General features: G+C 40.2%; 1 protein-coding gene across 1 annotated transcript in view; it reads right to left on the bottom strand.

Annotated features, from left to right (window-relative positions):
* Nucleotides 1-16,142, bottom strand: part of SLC9A7 (solute carrier family 9 member A7) — a 134,439-nt gene that overhangs the window by 39,144 nt on the left and 79,153 nt on the right. The window contains 4 exon segments of the mRNA XM_023755409.1: nt 465-570; nt 9,896-10,008; nt 11,947-12,023; nt 14,675-14,752. Of these exon segments, the coding sequence (XP_023611177.1) occupies nt 465-570; nt 9,896-10,008; nt 11,947-12,023; nt 14,675-14,752 (374 nt within the window).

The following is a 16,142-nucleotide window of genomic DNA, read 5'->3' on the forward strand; positions in this document are numbered from 1 at the left end:
GTACAATCCACCAGGCACTCCCTATGGCAGTGGTTCTCAACCTTCTGGCCCTTTAAATACAGTTCCTCATGTTGTGGTGACCCCCAACCATAAAATTATTTTCGTTGCTACTTCATAACTGTCATGTTGCTACTGTGATGAATCGTCATGTAAATATCTGATATGCAGGATGGTCTTAGGCAACCCCTGTGAAAGGGTCGTTCGACCGCCAAAGGGGTCACGACCCACAGGTTGAGAACCGCTGCCCTAGGGTGTCTTCATTGAACTTAATCTGCAGTCACCATGCTACGCTGGTACAACATTCTGATTGCTGACGACTGGACAAAGCAGTGTAACATTATCCATCAAGCTGAGAAACCTCATTTAGAAAAACACCCAATTCAATAATTTAACCCTTTTCAGACGGGCCTCTGAGCATTCAGGAAGCCAGTCTCTCTTCCCCGGGCAGACATAGTGTTACTTACGAGGACAGCACAATGGCAACAGCATCATTTAGGACGCTTTCTCCAAACAGAAGTGCATAGAGGTCCACGTCTGCATGTAACTCATTAAATATCGCCAGTACAGTGACTAAAAAGTGAGCAAAAGCACATCGGTTAGTTTCTGTTTCTAACCTTAAGCCATCGATGACAAATTTATAGAAGCAATTCTTAAGTTCAGTGGGACAGGGCAGTTTGGAGTCAACGGCACGTTGCCTGTCTATGGCAGAAGTGAGGATGGCAATCGTCCTAATCAGGATGAGTGGTGAGATGATGCTGGATTATAATAACACTGCACTGAAACACTGCCCTTTCCACTGGAAGCCCGTCACACTTTGAAACAACCTCTATTACAGAACTTTAAAATACATAATCACAACTGCCCGGCCAGCGTGGCTCAGTGGTTGAGCGTTGACCTATGAACCAGGAGGTCAGGGATCAATTCCCGGTCAGGGCACATGCTCGGGTTACAGGCTCGATCCCCAGTAGGGGGTCATGCAGGAGGCAGAAGATCTATGATTCTCTCTCGTCATTGATGTTTCTCTCTCTCCCTTTCCCTTCCTCTCTGAAATCAATAAAAATATATTTTTAAAAAGTGCATAATCACAATGAATACGATTCGGCTCTACCATTGGGCAGAAACGTTATTTTATTGACCACTGTGCTCCCAGAGCCCAGCAGAGGGTTAGGGAGCAAGAGAAGGCTTTAATAACGGTTTTTAAAATAAGTCTTTGTTTAGGACAGACTATATGTAATTACACTTCTCACAGTCTCCATATTTCTTAAGTGTTTAAAAATCAGCTAGTCTCCAGACCAGCAGTTCTCAAACTTTTGGCTTCGGGACACCTTTACACTCTGAAAAATCATTGAGGCCCCAAAAGAGCTTTAGTTTTATAAGCTACCAATATATACCGCATTGAGTAAAGCAGAAAAAATAAATATGTATTCATTTAAAATTACTAATAAACCTATTATGTGATTACATATTTTAATAGAAAGCAATTATATTTTCCAAACAAGAAAAATAGTGAGAAGAGAGCCATTGTTTCATATTTTTTCACACCTTTTAAAATCTTGATTAATGTAAGACAGATGGTTCTTATCTCTGTTTCTGCATTTGATCAAAAGATAGTCAATATCACACGTTAATACAGCCTCAGGAAAAACCCAATTCACTGTAACTTGTTAAAGAATGAAAGTTAAAATGACTACAAACGTATTACTATGATTATTAAATCAGTGTTGACCTTATGGACCCCCTGAAAGGGGTTTGGACTTTCTCAACTTTGGTTCCGTTGACATTTGGGACTAGAAAATTCTTTGTTGTGGGGGGCTGCCTTGTGCATTGTAGGGCAGTTAGCAGCATCCCTGGTCTCTACCCACAAGACAGAGTAGCACTGTGCACTGAGCATCTGGATGCCTGATTGTAGTAGGAGCCTGGGCACCAGCTCAGGACTGTTAGCCAAGATAAACAGCTATTTGTTTAAGCTGGTATTGCCAGGTTTTTCTGTTATTTGCAGCCAAAAGCATCACAAACTGATACAATTAGAAAAATAAACCAAACAAATGTGTAGCTTAGTGAATTATAAGCCAAACCACCCATGTAACCATCATCCAGTTCCAGAAATGGAACTTAGCCAGCTCCACAGAACCCCGTATGCTCCATCCCAATCTCAAACTCTTCCTTCACTCAAAAGTAACAACCATTAACCTGATTTTATAGTAATTGCTTCCTTTCATTTCCTTATAGTTTGGCCACCCAATGTATATTCCCTGACACTATTGTTTGGTTTTGCCCACTTTAAAATTTATTTTTTAAAATATGTACTTTTTAACATCTCTTTCACTTCACGGGTCCCCCCTCCATTGCTTTTGTCTGACTCTCTTTTCATATGTCCTATTGTTTAGTCCTCTCACTTTTAAATTTTCTAATAATGATATACACAGTTCTTTCATAACTTCTATCATTTTTTAAAATTTCCTTTAGGTTCTGTTGAAATATTAATAACATTTTGTCTGCCTTGGGACCCTAGTTTTCTGGTATGACTCCACTTTCTGTAACTTGATTATTCAGAATGATTACCTTCATTTTTCTGATTATAATGTTTGCAAGAAGTTCAACCTCAATCCATTTCTGTTCCTCATATTAAGTCAGAGGTAGGAGGCCCAGAGTAGATTTCCTTGTTTGATGGCTCTCGGGCTCCCTCTTCTGGTTTTACATTGAAGTATTAAAAACATGGCCTTTGGGTGTAGCCACATCCCCAGCACTCAGATCTACTTAATCTGCTCTCCTCCTCCACTTTCTTAGCTTTCTTTTTTCTTCAAAGCCCCATCAATCGAGGTCCATGGTCCTAGCAGTTCATGTATAGGGAGTGGCTTCCAGATAGATCTTCCCTGGGTATTTTCTGAGAGCCCTGGGGGCTCAGGTCTCTCCAGAAGTCTCACACCTCCTCTAGTCTCCTTGCCTGCCCACACCCACCAACTGAAGCCCATAAAGTCCCTCCCAGTTTTACTGTTGTTATCTAACATGCCTATGAAGTTGTTTACTCCCAGTGGGGACCTCTCATTTTGAGTGTGAATACTTGTGGGAAATTTCTGGGTTCCCTGACAGTTAAAATGACCAGCAGCCCCCTCTTTTCCCCTCTGCTTCCTCAGCACATCTGCTGCTTCTAGCTCTAAGTCTCACTGCTGCTGCTGGTTTTACCCCACCAATGGGTAGTTGTGAATTCATGAGGCTACTCTGTCAGGTAGCTGTGTAACGTGGGTGAGACACATCCAGTCTGTTAAAGGCTTGACTAGAACAAAAAGACAGTAATGGAGAACTCAATCTTCTCTCTGCCTAGCTGTCTTTCAGCTGGGATGTCAGTCTCCTCCCACCTTTGGACTTGGACTGGAACTATAGCATTGGCTTTCCTGGTTCTTAGGATTTAGGACTGCTGATCTCGGGACTTCTCAGCCTCCATAATTGCATGAGCCAATTCCTTATAATTTCTCAATTTCAATCTTTTTCTCGCTCTCTCTCTCTCTTACACACACACACACACACACACACATACACACACACACACACCACATACATCTCCTATTTGCTCTGTTTGCCTGAAGAACCCCAACTAATACAAAACTCTACTAGCTTATCATTACCGTTGACCCTTAAACAATGTGGGAGTTGGGGTGCTGACCCCCTTGCACAGTCGAAAATCCATATAATTTTTGTCTCCCTCAAAACTTAGTTGTCCCTCAGTATCCACGGGGAATTGGTCCCAAATCCCCTGTGGATATCCAAATCCGAAGATGTTCAAATCCCCTATATGAGAGGGAGTAGATCAGTGCCTTCCACATCTGCAGACTCCCAACTGTGGATTGAAAATAGTACAAGTATTTATTGAAAAAACCACGCATGTAAGTGGACCCATGCAGTTCAAACCTGTGTTGTTCAAGGGCCAACTGTATATGACAAAAGAATTGTCTTGTTTTTAACCCAATGTCAAAGAAAAGTTAACAACGATAACAATTATTAAGGATTTACCATGAAGCAGGCACTATGCTAAACATTTTACAATCTCACTTAGTCCTCATAAAAGCCTGTGGGTAGCACTATCATTTCTCCCAACTTAGAGAAAATAAATCAGGCCTTGTATAATGGGCCACCTTCTACTGCAATATCAAAATTCCTAAGCTTGGCCAGTGTGGCTCAGTGGTTGAGCATTGACCCATGAACCAGGAAGGTCACGGTTCAATTCCTGGTCAGGACACATGCCTGGGTTGTGGGCTCAATCCCCAGTAAGGATCATTCAGGGGGCAGCCAATCAATGATTTTCTCTCATCATGGATGTTTCTCTCTCTCCCTCTCCCTTCCTCTCCGCAATCAATTAAAAACACATATTTTTTAAAATTTCCTAAAACCTCAGCAGTTGAACCCAAGAATAGTTTTATCCATTACTCATACAACATGTCCACTGAGTGCTGGCACCGGAGGCCTCTGTTCACATCAGTCACTCAGGGACTCAAGACATGGAGGCTAATCTCCACAAACAGAACACAGGGCTGACAGCCCAGGAGATGTGGGTCCCAGGACTTTATGAGTCAGGGTCCTGGCAGGAAACAGATGGCACACCCTCAAATTGAGCAATTTGAGGAGTGTTTAATAAGGGATTATTTATAGAAGTGTGGGGAAAGTACAGGAAAGCCACAAGGGAGAGGGCAGTACTTGAGGCTAAAACAGGGAGCTTTATACCACCCCTAGGCCGGAAGGGGCCAGAGAAGGAATGATTGTCAGAACCAGGAACTCTACAGAGATGGTCACCTGACAGGAGCTATGACCTTTGATCAAGGGACGCAGCCAGGCCTCAGGGACCCTGAATTTCCACCTTCCTTCCATCTTCACACTAGTGCTGCCCTGTGGATGAATCCAATGGGAAACAAGAGGGCAAAGGAACCTCTGAACTCTTCCATACAAGTCAGCCCCTTGGCAAGGAGAAGAAAGCGGAGAAGGATGGCGAGTAACTCTAGAGGGGCTCACAGAGGCATCCAACACAGCCACCCACTAGCTATGAGAACTCAGCACACAGCAAAGTCTAAAGATTTTAGCCAAGTGAGGGTTTGAGCTACGTGATTTTCAAAAGCTCTTCTGACTTTACTATTTTCCTGAAATACTACAGTTACCAGTAGTTTAAAAAAGTACAGTTAACTCATATATCCATGACAAGGAAGGCTAGCTTGCATAATTAAAACAATTAACATTTATATAGCACTGATCTGAATCTGACTGCTCTGAATTTTGATTTCTCATTCCTCCCGCCAATCACCTTATAAAACAGGACAGAGCCTGGCCGGTGTGGGTCAGCAGTTGTGTGTAGACACATGAACCAAGAGGTCACAGGATCCATTCTCTGTCAGGACACATGCCTGGGTTGCAGGCTCGATCCCCAGTAGGTAGCGTGCAGGAGGCAGCCGATCAATGATTCTCTCTCATCATGGATGTTTCTCTCTCTCTATCCCTCTCCCTTCCTCTCTCTCTAAAATCAATAAAAACATATTTTTAAAAGAAAAAAACAGAACAAGAACTCTGCCCATTCCCCCCACCCCTGGGCAAGGCTGAGCCCAACCAAGATTAGGAATATGAGTGCTAACACCAGGAAGATGACTGGGGGGAGGGGATGGAAGACTGGGTAAGTGACTTCTAAAATGGGGAGTAAACAGACTCTTCCACCCCCAGCAGGACCATTGGAATCAGATAACAGGGTTACATCAGCTGTTTCCAACTGGATAAGAACAGAGAAATTACAATGAACTGACTGATGACTGCTGGTACAGCTATCTAAAAAGCACGGGGGGGGGGGGGATAATAAAATAGCAGATAGGGGAAGAAGGAAATATCAAGAGCCTTAATTTGTTCATTCAACTAACTTTCCCTGAACACTTCATCTGTGTACTAAAGAGCACTTAGCACTTGCGAACATTCAGTACAAAGAGGTAAGAATTGTGTACAAAGTAGACGACTTAAGAGCTATGGGAGCAAGTAACTGAAAGAATGAGAGAAGAAGAACTAGGCAGGTGGCAGATTTGAACTGAGTCAAAAAGGATAAAAGAAATACTGACCAGCCCTGGCTGGTTTGGCTCAGCAGATAGAGTGTCAGCCTGTGGACTGAAGGGTCCCAGGTTCAATTCTGGTCAAGGGCACATGCCCAGGTTGCGGGCTCGATACCCAGTTGGGGGCGTGCAGGAGGCAGCCAACCAATGACTTTCTCTCATCATTGATGTTTCTATCTCTCTCTCCCTCTTCCTTCCTCTCTGAAATCAATAAAATATATATATATTTAAAAAGTGATAGATCCTCCCTTCCCCCAACTGGTGGGCGGAGTATGACGTAACCTGCAGCCCAGAAATACCTGAGTGACTAACCAGGTACCTTATATGGACTATACATTGGACCACCAATCCACGCCTGCCAAATACCCTAAGCCCTTGTCCTATATGGACAATGCAGTAAGCCACCAGTCAGTGTGCGCCGAGTACACTAAGCCCCCACCCCTTCCCATTCCGCCCCTCAAAAGGCGTGCTCACCCCTGCATGTGCTGCTATCCTCCCCTTGCGAGACAGCCCGGCAGGTCCTTCTCCTCTAATAAAGCCTGTAGTCCTGGTTTTCGGCCTCTGTCTGATTTTTCAAAAAGAAATACTGACCAGCCTGAGGGATGCCAGTAGAGAATTACACTTTTACACCAATCATAGATTTTGAAACCTGTGAGTAGGCTTGATTGACTCGAGGGGTATAAAAGTGACAAAATTAAAATGAGAGGAGTCACTTCATAATGGTTCATAAGAAGGAATAGCATTCATTTTCTTTGGTAGCTGCCTAAGAAGACGCTATGGATTGGAAATTTCATTTTCTTTCCTGAACTGTGGATCCATCTAAAGTAACAGACCACAAAGATGGCACATGGCACCCATGACACGTAACCACAGAATGGAGAGGGCTCCTACTCACAGAGAAGCTTCCACCATTCCACATATGTGGCATCCTCTTCAACAGGAAGACCAAAGACTGGTGTCTCAAGCCAAGTAGAGTAATCAGAGACAAAGACTTTTATTCTTTCATATCAGTCAATACCACTACATATCCCAATGCCAGAAGTTTTGTTTGATGTACCAGACACAAGAAGTCAATTTGGTCTTATGGTCCCCTCTAACTCTATACTTTAGTTTTTATTTGCTGGTCCCAGTTTTCAAACCAATTTTTGGGAAGCTGGTAAAACACCTTTAATTTTAAAAAGACATTCTACATTTCAAAAAGATTTCCATTAAAAAGCAGTTAAAGTTAATGTCCTCATGTTTATTATGGACATAAGACACTGGGGGGTAAGGGAGGGCAGGGGCTTGTCAAGGGTGGGGGGGGAAAAAGGACACTTATGTAATACCCTTTGTAATACTTTTAGCGAAAAATAAAAAATAAAAAAAAGATTTAACTTTCCATTTCCTAGAACTTTCAATTTATATCAAACCCTTACTGTGCCAATCTTCACAGGCAAACAAACAAACAAACAAAATAAAAAAGGTGTACCATGGAAATGTCTGCTATTATTTTCCACCACAGGATGGACACAGTAAAGTGGCACAAGCAATTACAAAGATAATCTAGAAAAATAAGCCTTTTTATCCAATTAAATGAAGCAACACTAATAGCTCAGAAAACATAATTTCAGTAATCTTTATGTTACACTAACCTCCCTTTGCTTGTTGGTGATACTAATATATTTTCAGAGAAACAAAGACCTTTCCTAGACTTATGACGAATCTATTTCATTTTAAAAAATATTTTTATTGATTTCAGAGAGGAAGGGAGAGGGAGAGAGAGATAGAAAACATCAATGATGAGAGCAAATCATAGATCAGCTGCCTCCTGCACACCCCACAGTGGGGATCAAGCCTGCAACCTGGGCATGTTCCCTGACTGAGAATCAAACCGTGACCTCCTGGTTTATAGGTCGACGCTCAACCACTGAGCCATATCAGCTAAGCAGGAAACTATTTCTTAATAGACACGTTTGGAGATAGTCACAGACATTACAGTATTAAAATAATAAAGCCACTTTCAGAGTGCTCTTTAGAAACGTGCTGGGGTTAAGAGATGACCTGTTATTTATTTTTTTAAAAGCACACGAGGAAAACAGAGAAATCTCTGCCTGATTCAGATGTGGCTAAAGACCAATATAATTAGCAGGTGCTATGCTCAATGCTTTACATGTGTTATGTCATTTAATCTTCACAATAGCACTAGAAAATAGGTACCATTATTCCTACTTCATAAATGAGGAAACATGACACTGATAGGCCACCAGCTCAGTGACTGGCAGGGCTTCATTGAAAACCTCTGCCTACAACTCCACATCCCACATTCTTTACACAAACAAGGGTGCTTCAACCAACCAACTCTTCAATATAGATACTTACTGGTAGAGTGTTGGGAATAAAATATGGTGATAAGAGGGTCAAGGGTTTGGGGAACATTGAGATTTTTCAGAACCACATAACTGTCTAGAGCTGTGCTATCCATGTGTGGCTACTTAAATTTAAATTACAAAATAAAATTTAAAATTCAGTTCTTCAGTTGCACTATCACATTTCAAAAAAGCCACATGTGACTACTGGCTACCACAATGGACTGGGAAGGTTACAGAACATTTCTACCATCACACAAAGGTCCATGGATAGCACGGATCTAGAGAACCCCCAAGAGGTACGGTGAAGTAGGAGGGGAATTTTCTGTCCAGAATGTTAGAGGACATCGTAGACCTTTCCATCCCCACTATTAGGACAGGATCAGCTTTTTCTCCGTAAATTCTTTCCCTAAAGTGTACCCTCAATAGTTGACATTAAAGGAAGGAATAGCTGTAACTATTTTATGCAAACTGATTTAATTATGGGTTCCGACTTGGAGAAGAGAGGTTGTCTTGTTTTATTTTGCTTGTTTGTTTTTGAGCTGCAGGGGAGGAAAGACATATAATAAGAACTTGGTATAACTCTTAAGAATTGGTTTAACTAATTCTAGACTTGAAAAATACAAGGTAAGAAATTTATGTATAAGAACTACATCACAATGTGAAGTCATGCAGGAACATTGCACGAAAGGAGTTTACAAATTAAATTACATTCACTACAGGTATCATGTACATTTCACGAAGAATAACTGTTATTTAAACCAAATGATACGTTTCCTGAAAGGCAAAAGCACAGCACTGAAAAAGAAGATAGTCTATGTATAAAAATTATGAACAAATTGGACATTCTCAAATGAAAGACAAAAAGGTAATACAGGTGAAAGCAACCCAAGTGTCCATTGGCAGATGGACAGCTAAACAAAATCCATATAATGGAATATTATTTGGGCTTTAAAAGGAAGGAAATTCTGGTACATGCAATAACATGGATGAACCTTGAAGATGTTATGCGAAGTGAAATAAGCCAGTCACAAACAGACAAATACTGTATGATTCCACGTATATGAGGTACTTAGAGTAGTGCAACTCACAGAAACAGAAAGTGGAATGGTGGTTTGCCAGGGACTGGGGGAGGAGAAAATGGGAAGTTGTTTAATGGGAAGTTTTAAGTTTCAGTTTTACAAGATGAGAAAGTTCTGGAGGTTGGTTAGACAACAATGTGAATACATTTAACACTACTGAATTGTACACTTAAAAAATAGTTAAAATGGTATATTTTGTTCTGTGTTTTATCGCAATTAATTGTAATAAGAACAATAGGGAAAAGTCATCTCTGTTAGACCACTGAGTGGTCTCTTCCTCCACCATTCCATGTTAATACTACAGTCTCCCTACTGCAACAAAAGTTCATGATTACTCTTAACTTTTTAAGATTTAATTAACGAAAAGTTATAATGAAAATGCCAAATATGCAAATACCTGGGTCAGTGGCAGAGATAATTGCTCCAAAAAAGAGACAATCCGTGTAGTAAAATTTATCCGAAAGCTGTCCCACCATCTTCATGAGCTTCACTACACCATACATGAGATTTCTGTAAGGAGGGAAGACAAACTATGTCAGAGAGAAAATTAAAGAGAACTCTCCTAAATGAGTAACCGAGCAAATATGCAAGCAGAGTAGTACTAGAATATTGTACTTCAAGAGTCATGAAAACATCAGGCAGCTGCTGTGGTTGGACACTTACCAGGAACATGTGCAATACGACTTTGGCACCAAGTAATTATTTGCAGTTAATGTCATCTTGCTGAAACATTTGAACATCCCATTTGTTAAAGTTGTGCTTATTTACAACTATAAAGTATGCTCCTCAATTAGCAACAAAGGCATCTTAAGCAATTGAGTAATAGAGAAGAAAGAAAGAGAAAGAACCCTGCATAATGTGTAATAAATTGCCATAAAACTCACAGGATTCTAAGATAGTATGTTTACAGTCATGGAAATGAGTGGACTGGATGAAGCTGGAGAGGAAAAAAATGGGTTAGCTACAAAGATTCAAGTGATCAATCTTTTCTGCCAAGAATTATTTCAAAGATGGGAAAAGAGGCACAACTCTCTAAATATCCAATTAAAATATCAGTGTACCCATTGGCATATCTGGCATTCCATTCGTTGCATGGGTTTGGCAGGCCAGCAGGAGCCCTCCTTATGCTACAGAATGTGTGACCCAAAAGGGACCACCAAGTTCAGCATTACATTTCCTACAGGACAGCTTACAAATTAGGATGATTGAGGAGTGTTAAAAGGCCTAGTTCTCTCTCTCTCTCTCTCTCTCTCTCTCTCTCTCTCTCTCTCTCTCTGTGTGTGTGTGTGTGTGTGTGTGTGTGTGTGTAATGGCGACAGGAATAAAAATAACCACAGAATAGGCTCATTGTGCCATAAAGCCAATCCTCTGATAATAAAATTCTTGATAGTCGGAACCATGCCCTTGCTTGTCTTTGTATCCTGGGTGCCTAGAACAAGTAGACTGACTAAGCTAGGAGCTCAAGGACTATTTGCAGAATTTAATCCTTTTGAGAATAAGTAAGTATAACTTAGTGTTTGCTTACCGTGTGCCAGGACTGTTCCAGAAACTTGAACAGTTCTATTTCAACTTATAGTAACTCTGATACAGACTGGATTTGCCCTTTGTTGCTTACTAAAGGCTTCTTTCATCAACCCTTTCAATATTTCCTGAAACCACACCTTTCTCTTTATTTCCTTCTACCGCAAGCTTAGACATGGTCACTAGACTTCTCTGCAGCTTTTCCTCCCTCTTGCCTCCCATCATCACCAATGTTTGTTTTCTGCGCACTTCCTTATTTTGCGGCATTATAAGATTCTCCATCCTTCTCTTGTATATTTGCTGCCCCAGCCCTAGAATCAGCCATTTCTGCAAAGGGCCCTGATTCTTTTTATTGAAGAATGATATTAGAAACCAAGATCTGGAGACTAGGTATAATCTTATTTCATTTTAATGAATCTTAATTTTAATAGCCGCATTTGGCTAATAGCTACCACACTGCAAATGTGGCTTTAGACCTTACATGCCATTATCATAAATGTCAAAATACTCGACTCTGGTGATTGCCAGCGGCTGGGTGGTGGGGAAATGGGGAGATGTTGCTCAAGGGTACAAACTTCCAGTAATAAGGTGAACAAGTGTGGGGATCTAATGTACAGCATGGTGATTATAGATCATAACACTGTAACATATACTTGAATGTTGATAAGAGAGTAGGTCTCAAATGTTCTCACCACAAAAAAGGTAGCTGTGACAGGATGGAGGTGTTAGCTAATGCTTTGCTGGTAATCATTCTGCAATTTATAAATATATAAAATCAACACCTTGTACATCTTAAACACATCGCAATGTTATGTGTCAATTATATCTCAATGAAGCTGGGGGGAAAGACTGGACTCTGTGGACCCACGTAGAACTCATCTCTTCAGAAAATGTGTTAATTAGGTTACATGGCAAAGAGTCCCTTACCCGATAATGAAGCAGGAAACAGCAGTCCCCAAAAAGGCATAGGCCAGAATAGACCCAAGATTTCTGAAAAAGTGTCTCTGAATAAAACAGAAAAGCAGGAATCACATTGTGATTTTTGACAGTAAGCATTAGAAACACATTAAAAATCTCTAAAAAGTGAAACTTTACTTACTGCTTCCGTTATATCAAGTCATAATGAAAATTACTCCTGAATTTGCCCTTGAACATCATGGTTTTAAAATATCCTTTGTCTTACCAATCACTGATCAAGCAAGCAAAGTCTTAGTAAATTTCAGACAAAACCACTGCAACTAGTTATATTAAATTACATTAAGTGTGTGTGTCTGTGTGCGCGCATGTGCATGCACACGTGCATGTGTATAAGCAGACCAACTGTTTTAATAAATTTAACCCAAACCATTTTACTCTAGTGATTCAGTTAGTCACTTCCAGTTCTGGCAGAACCTTAGAAGATCATTACAGATATAAGTTTGAAACTAATAAAGCATGAAAGTGCCACCTAAGGAGCTTTCTGCTTGATTCAGTATCAGAAAACAGAATGTCCTAAGAATCAGCTCATGGCATTTGTGGTGTCTCCTGATATTTATCTGGATTAATCTTTAGAGCCTGGGAAAGATAGATGTGAAGAAATGAGAAACAATTAATTCCAGTTAAGATGGGCAAGTTTTTGCTCTAGCCAGTTTTCTCAGTGGTTAGAGAGTCAGCCCACGGACTGAAGGGTCACAACCTCGGTTTTGGTCAAGAGCATGTACCTCAGTTAGAGGTTCCATCCCAGGCCCCGGTCAGGGCATGTGCAGGAGGTAACCGATGGATGTGCTCTCTCATATCAATGTTTCTCTCTCTGTATCTCTCCCTCCCTTCAAAAAATATCCTCGGGTGAGGATTTTTTTTAAAAGGATGGGCAAGTTGATAGATATGTTCATATACTTACATAAGTACAAGATATAGCAATTATTCAGAAAGGGGTGGCAAAACTGTAATTCTCTTAATGCCTCTACATTTATTGGCTTCCTTAAAGCGCGCGCGCACACACACACACACACACACATTTACTTCTCATTAAGCCTGTGGAATATTCTGATGGGGAAAATCCATGTTCTTGCGATCCTGAGCCATGGCTCTTACTCTTCAAGGCATAAATTATTTTCATTGGACAATCAGAACTATTTAACAAAAACAGATGAACAAAATCCCTCCAAACACCCTAATTAAACAGGGGCCAGGAACACTTTATCTTAAAATTTAAAGAGGCAGGAGAGTACTGGCATGACAGCCGAGCAACATCAGAGACAAACAAGACACAAGAACTCAGCCTGGATCGAGAATCCACCATGAAGTATGGCCACACAAAAGGCTGCAGGCATCCTCTGGCCTGTGTTCCAGACAGAGGATCTGAGGATTTAGCTTTGGTCTTCCCCAATGCTTGCCTCTCTTTGAGGCAGAAGAAGGTGTCAAGGTATGTCTACTGTCCTTAAACCACTGCTCAGAAGAGAAGCCTTCAAAGACTTGACATACCACAGTGACCAAATGAGGGTGCTGCCTGTATAAATTATGGGCACATGAGGTTTGCCTCTTAAACTAGTCATTTTATTGCATGGGTCGATTCATGTAAGCACCACTGCCATCAAAACACAGAACTGTTGTATCATCAGAAAAAGCTCCCTCATGCTCTCCCTTCATAGTCACACACATCCCCTCTCACTGCCACATCCCTAATCCCTGGAAACCACTAATCTGTTCTCCATCCCTATAATTTTGTTATTTCTAGAATGCTACAGAAATGATATCATACAGTATGTGACCTTTCGTGATTGGATTTTTTTTCACTCAGCATAATGCCTTTGAGATCCATACAGAGTGCTGTATATATCAATAGTTTGCTGCATTTTATTGGTAAGTAGTATCCCATGGTATGGATGTTCATTTAACCATCCACTTATTGTAGGACATTTTTCCAGTTTGAGGCTATTACAAATAAAGTTGCTATGAATAATCACATACAGGTTTTTGTGTGAACATAAGTTTTCATTTCTCTGGGATAAATCCTCAGGAATAAAACTGCTGGGTCCTATGGGAATTTCAACTTTAGTTTTATAAGAAACTGAGGAACTCTTTTTCAGAATGGCTCTGCCATTTTCCATTCCCACTGGCAATGTATGACAGTTCCAGATTTTAAAACAAAAATGAATCACTGATGATGAGTCAACTATAGTCCCTGAGTGGGCACGGAACACAGTAATAAGCAATCTGGGAGAAGTAAAAAACTAGAAAATTATGCAGGTAAATTAACACAGAGATCCCCATACTTTAAGAAATACTGGCAAAAAATCATACTCCTTACATAATTTAAGGCCTTTCTACCTATCAAGAGAAACTAAAACTTTAAACCAAGCAATAACATTATTAAAAGGTCAACCAGCAAGAAATCTGTTTGTCGTGGGAATTCTTTCCATAGTTTCCATGAAGTAATTGGTACAGGGACACCAGACCACTTTGTGGCATTACCTTATATACCACACACACGTGTACTATTATGAGCAATAGTTTGGAATGTGTTTACAGTATGATATATTTCATTTTTCAACTATGCAAAGCTTTTGTTTTTATGATCATTTGCCCCAAGAATGTCATTATGTTGTTATCTGTGGATAATTTATGACTATTTTTAAGCTTGAAAAAAAAAGAAATACTGGCAAAAATCTCTTACCTTCTTCAAACTGTATCCAGCATGGAAAATAATTGGAGGCAGCAGAATGTTGAAAAAGACCTCTGGGTCAAACGTTACCTAAAAGTTTAAAAGGAAAAAAGCTCATTTTTACTTTAATACCAATTGGTGCTATGATGTTTGCTTAATATTTTAAGCCACTGGCTAAAGTGTGAATATTTAAAGCACGTGACATAAATGTGAAAAAGCTCATCACAGAAGAGAAGCCACAGCTGCCCTGTGGGCTGACGTGTTCTTGTCCACATAGCACTTCTGAGTTCTACTCTTGCTCTGCTGTTTAATACATATTACTATACGATAGTACAGTGCAATTTTGAGACCTCATACAAAGCTTTTGGTCAATGTTTTTAAACAAGAAAGAAAACATCTTGATTTTTAGCAAACCTTTATGAAGGCTCAACTGCAATAAAAGATGCAGTCATCATTCTTATTAATTTTCTGGACCCTCTCACAGAATCATTTATAGACATAATGCTACCAAATTTAAGTCTCTTTTGAGTGGCCAGCCTTCTGTGACACATGATGTAGCCTAGATCAGTCTCCAGTGATGCTAATGGTTTCCTAAACATCAACATAAATTCAGCAGTTCTAAGGGGACTAACATTACCTGTAGGTTTGTTACAGGGAAATCACTGTGAAATTATTAGACATCAAAGTCTTATCACATCCAGAAAACATAACCATTCTATAAACTTCCTAACTCTTTAAAAAAATTGTTCATTTTAGTAGATCATTTGGCTCTTATTTCAATTAATTGTTAAATCTTCATTATAATTATTAAAACCAAAGTTAGCATTTCTCTTTAGAAACGGGAAATGTTAACCAGTCTAATTACAAAGAGAATGGTTCTCTCAAAATTATGTTTTAGTCTATCTTCTCGCTAAAGGTAAGAGTAGTCTGAAAAGCGGGGAAGTCATCACACCCAGTAATGCATGAAGCAGCACAAGAGTTTCTTGACTCCCACACCATCCCATGCAGGCTTATGAAGGGCTGAAAGAAAAGAGCACATTAGAACTGCCATTTGGGACAAGGAGAAGATGGGCATATTGAATGCTCCAGGTTGAGAATAATTTTCTTTAAGGATTAGGGTAGATCTTGAGATCAATAACAATTTAATTTTTGGAGCACAGGCTATACTCTGTGTTTGACTGCAAGCCTTCACACACATTAGCCTTATTCCATATTACAAGGAGCTCCCACGAGTTGTATCCCCCAGACTTTATCCAGAAGCCTTCCTGCTGATAAGCCCAGGTCTATAAGGTACTAGAATATATGAGGATAAATACACATCTTTTGCATGTGCTGGAAATCACCCAAGTAAGGAGATACAGAATCCTTTTTCCTGTGGAATATTTTAGCTAGCCCCAACATCAAATGAAAACCAATGTTTGGATTCAAATTCTAAGAAATATCCTTCCTCTGAAGAATAAGCCATTGGCATCAATCACCA

The sequence above is a fragment of the Myotis lucifugus genome, unplaced genomic scaffold (genome assembly GCF_000147115.1).
Source record: "Myotis lucifugus unplaced genomic scaffold, Myoluc2.0 scaffold_76, whole genome shotgun sequence".
In the NCBI taxonomy this organism is placed as follows: Eukaryota; Metazoa; Chordata; class Mammalia; order Chiroptera; family Vespertilionidae; genus Myotis; species Myotis lucifugus.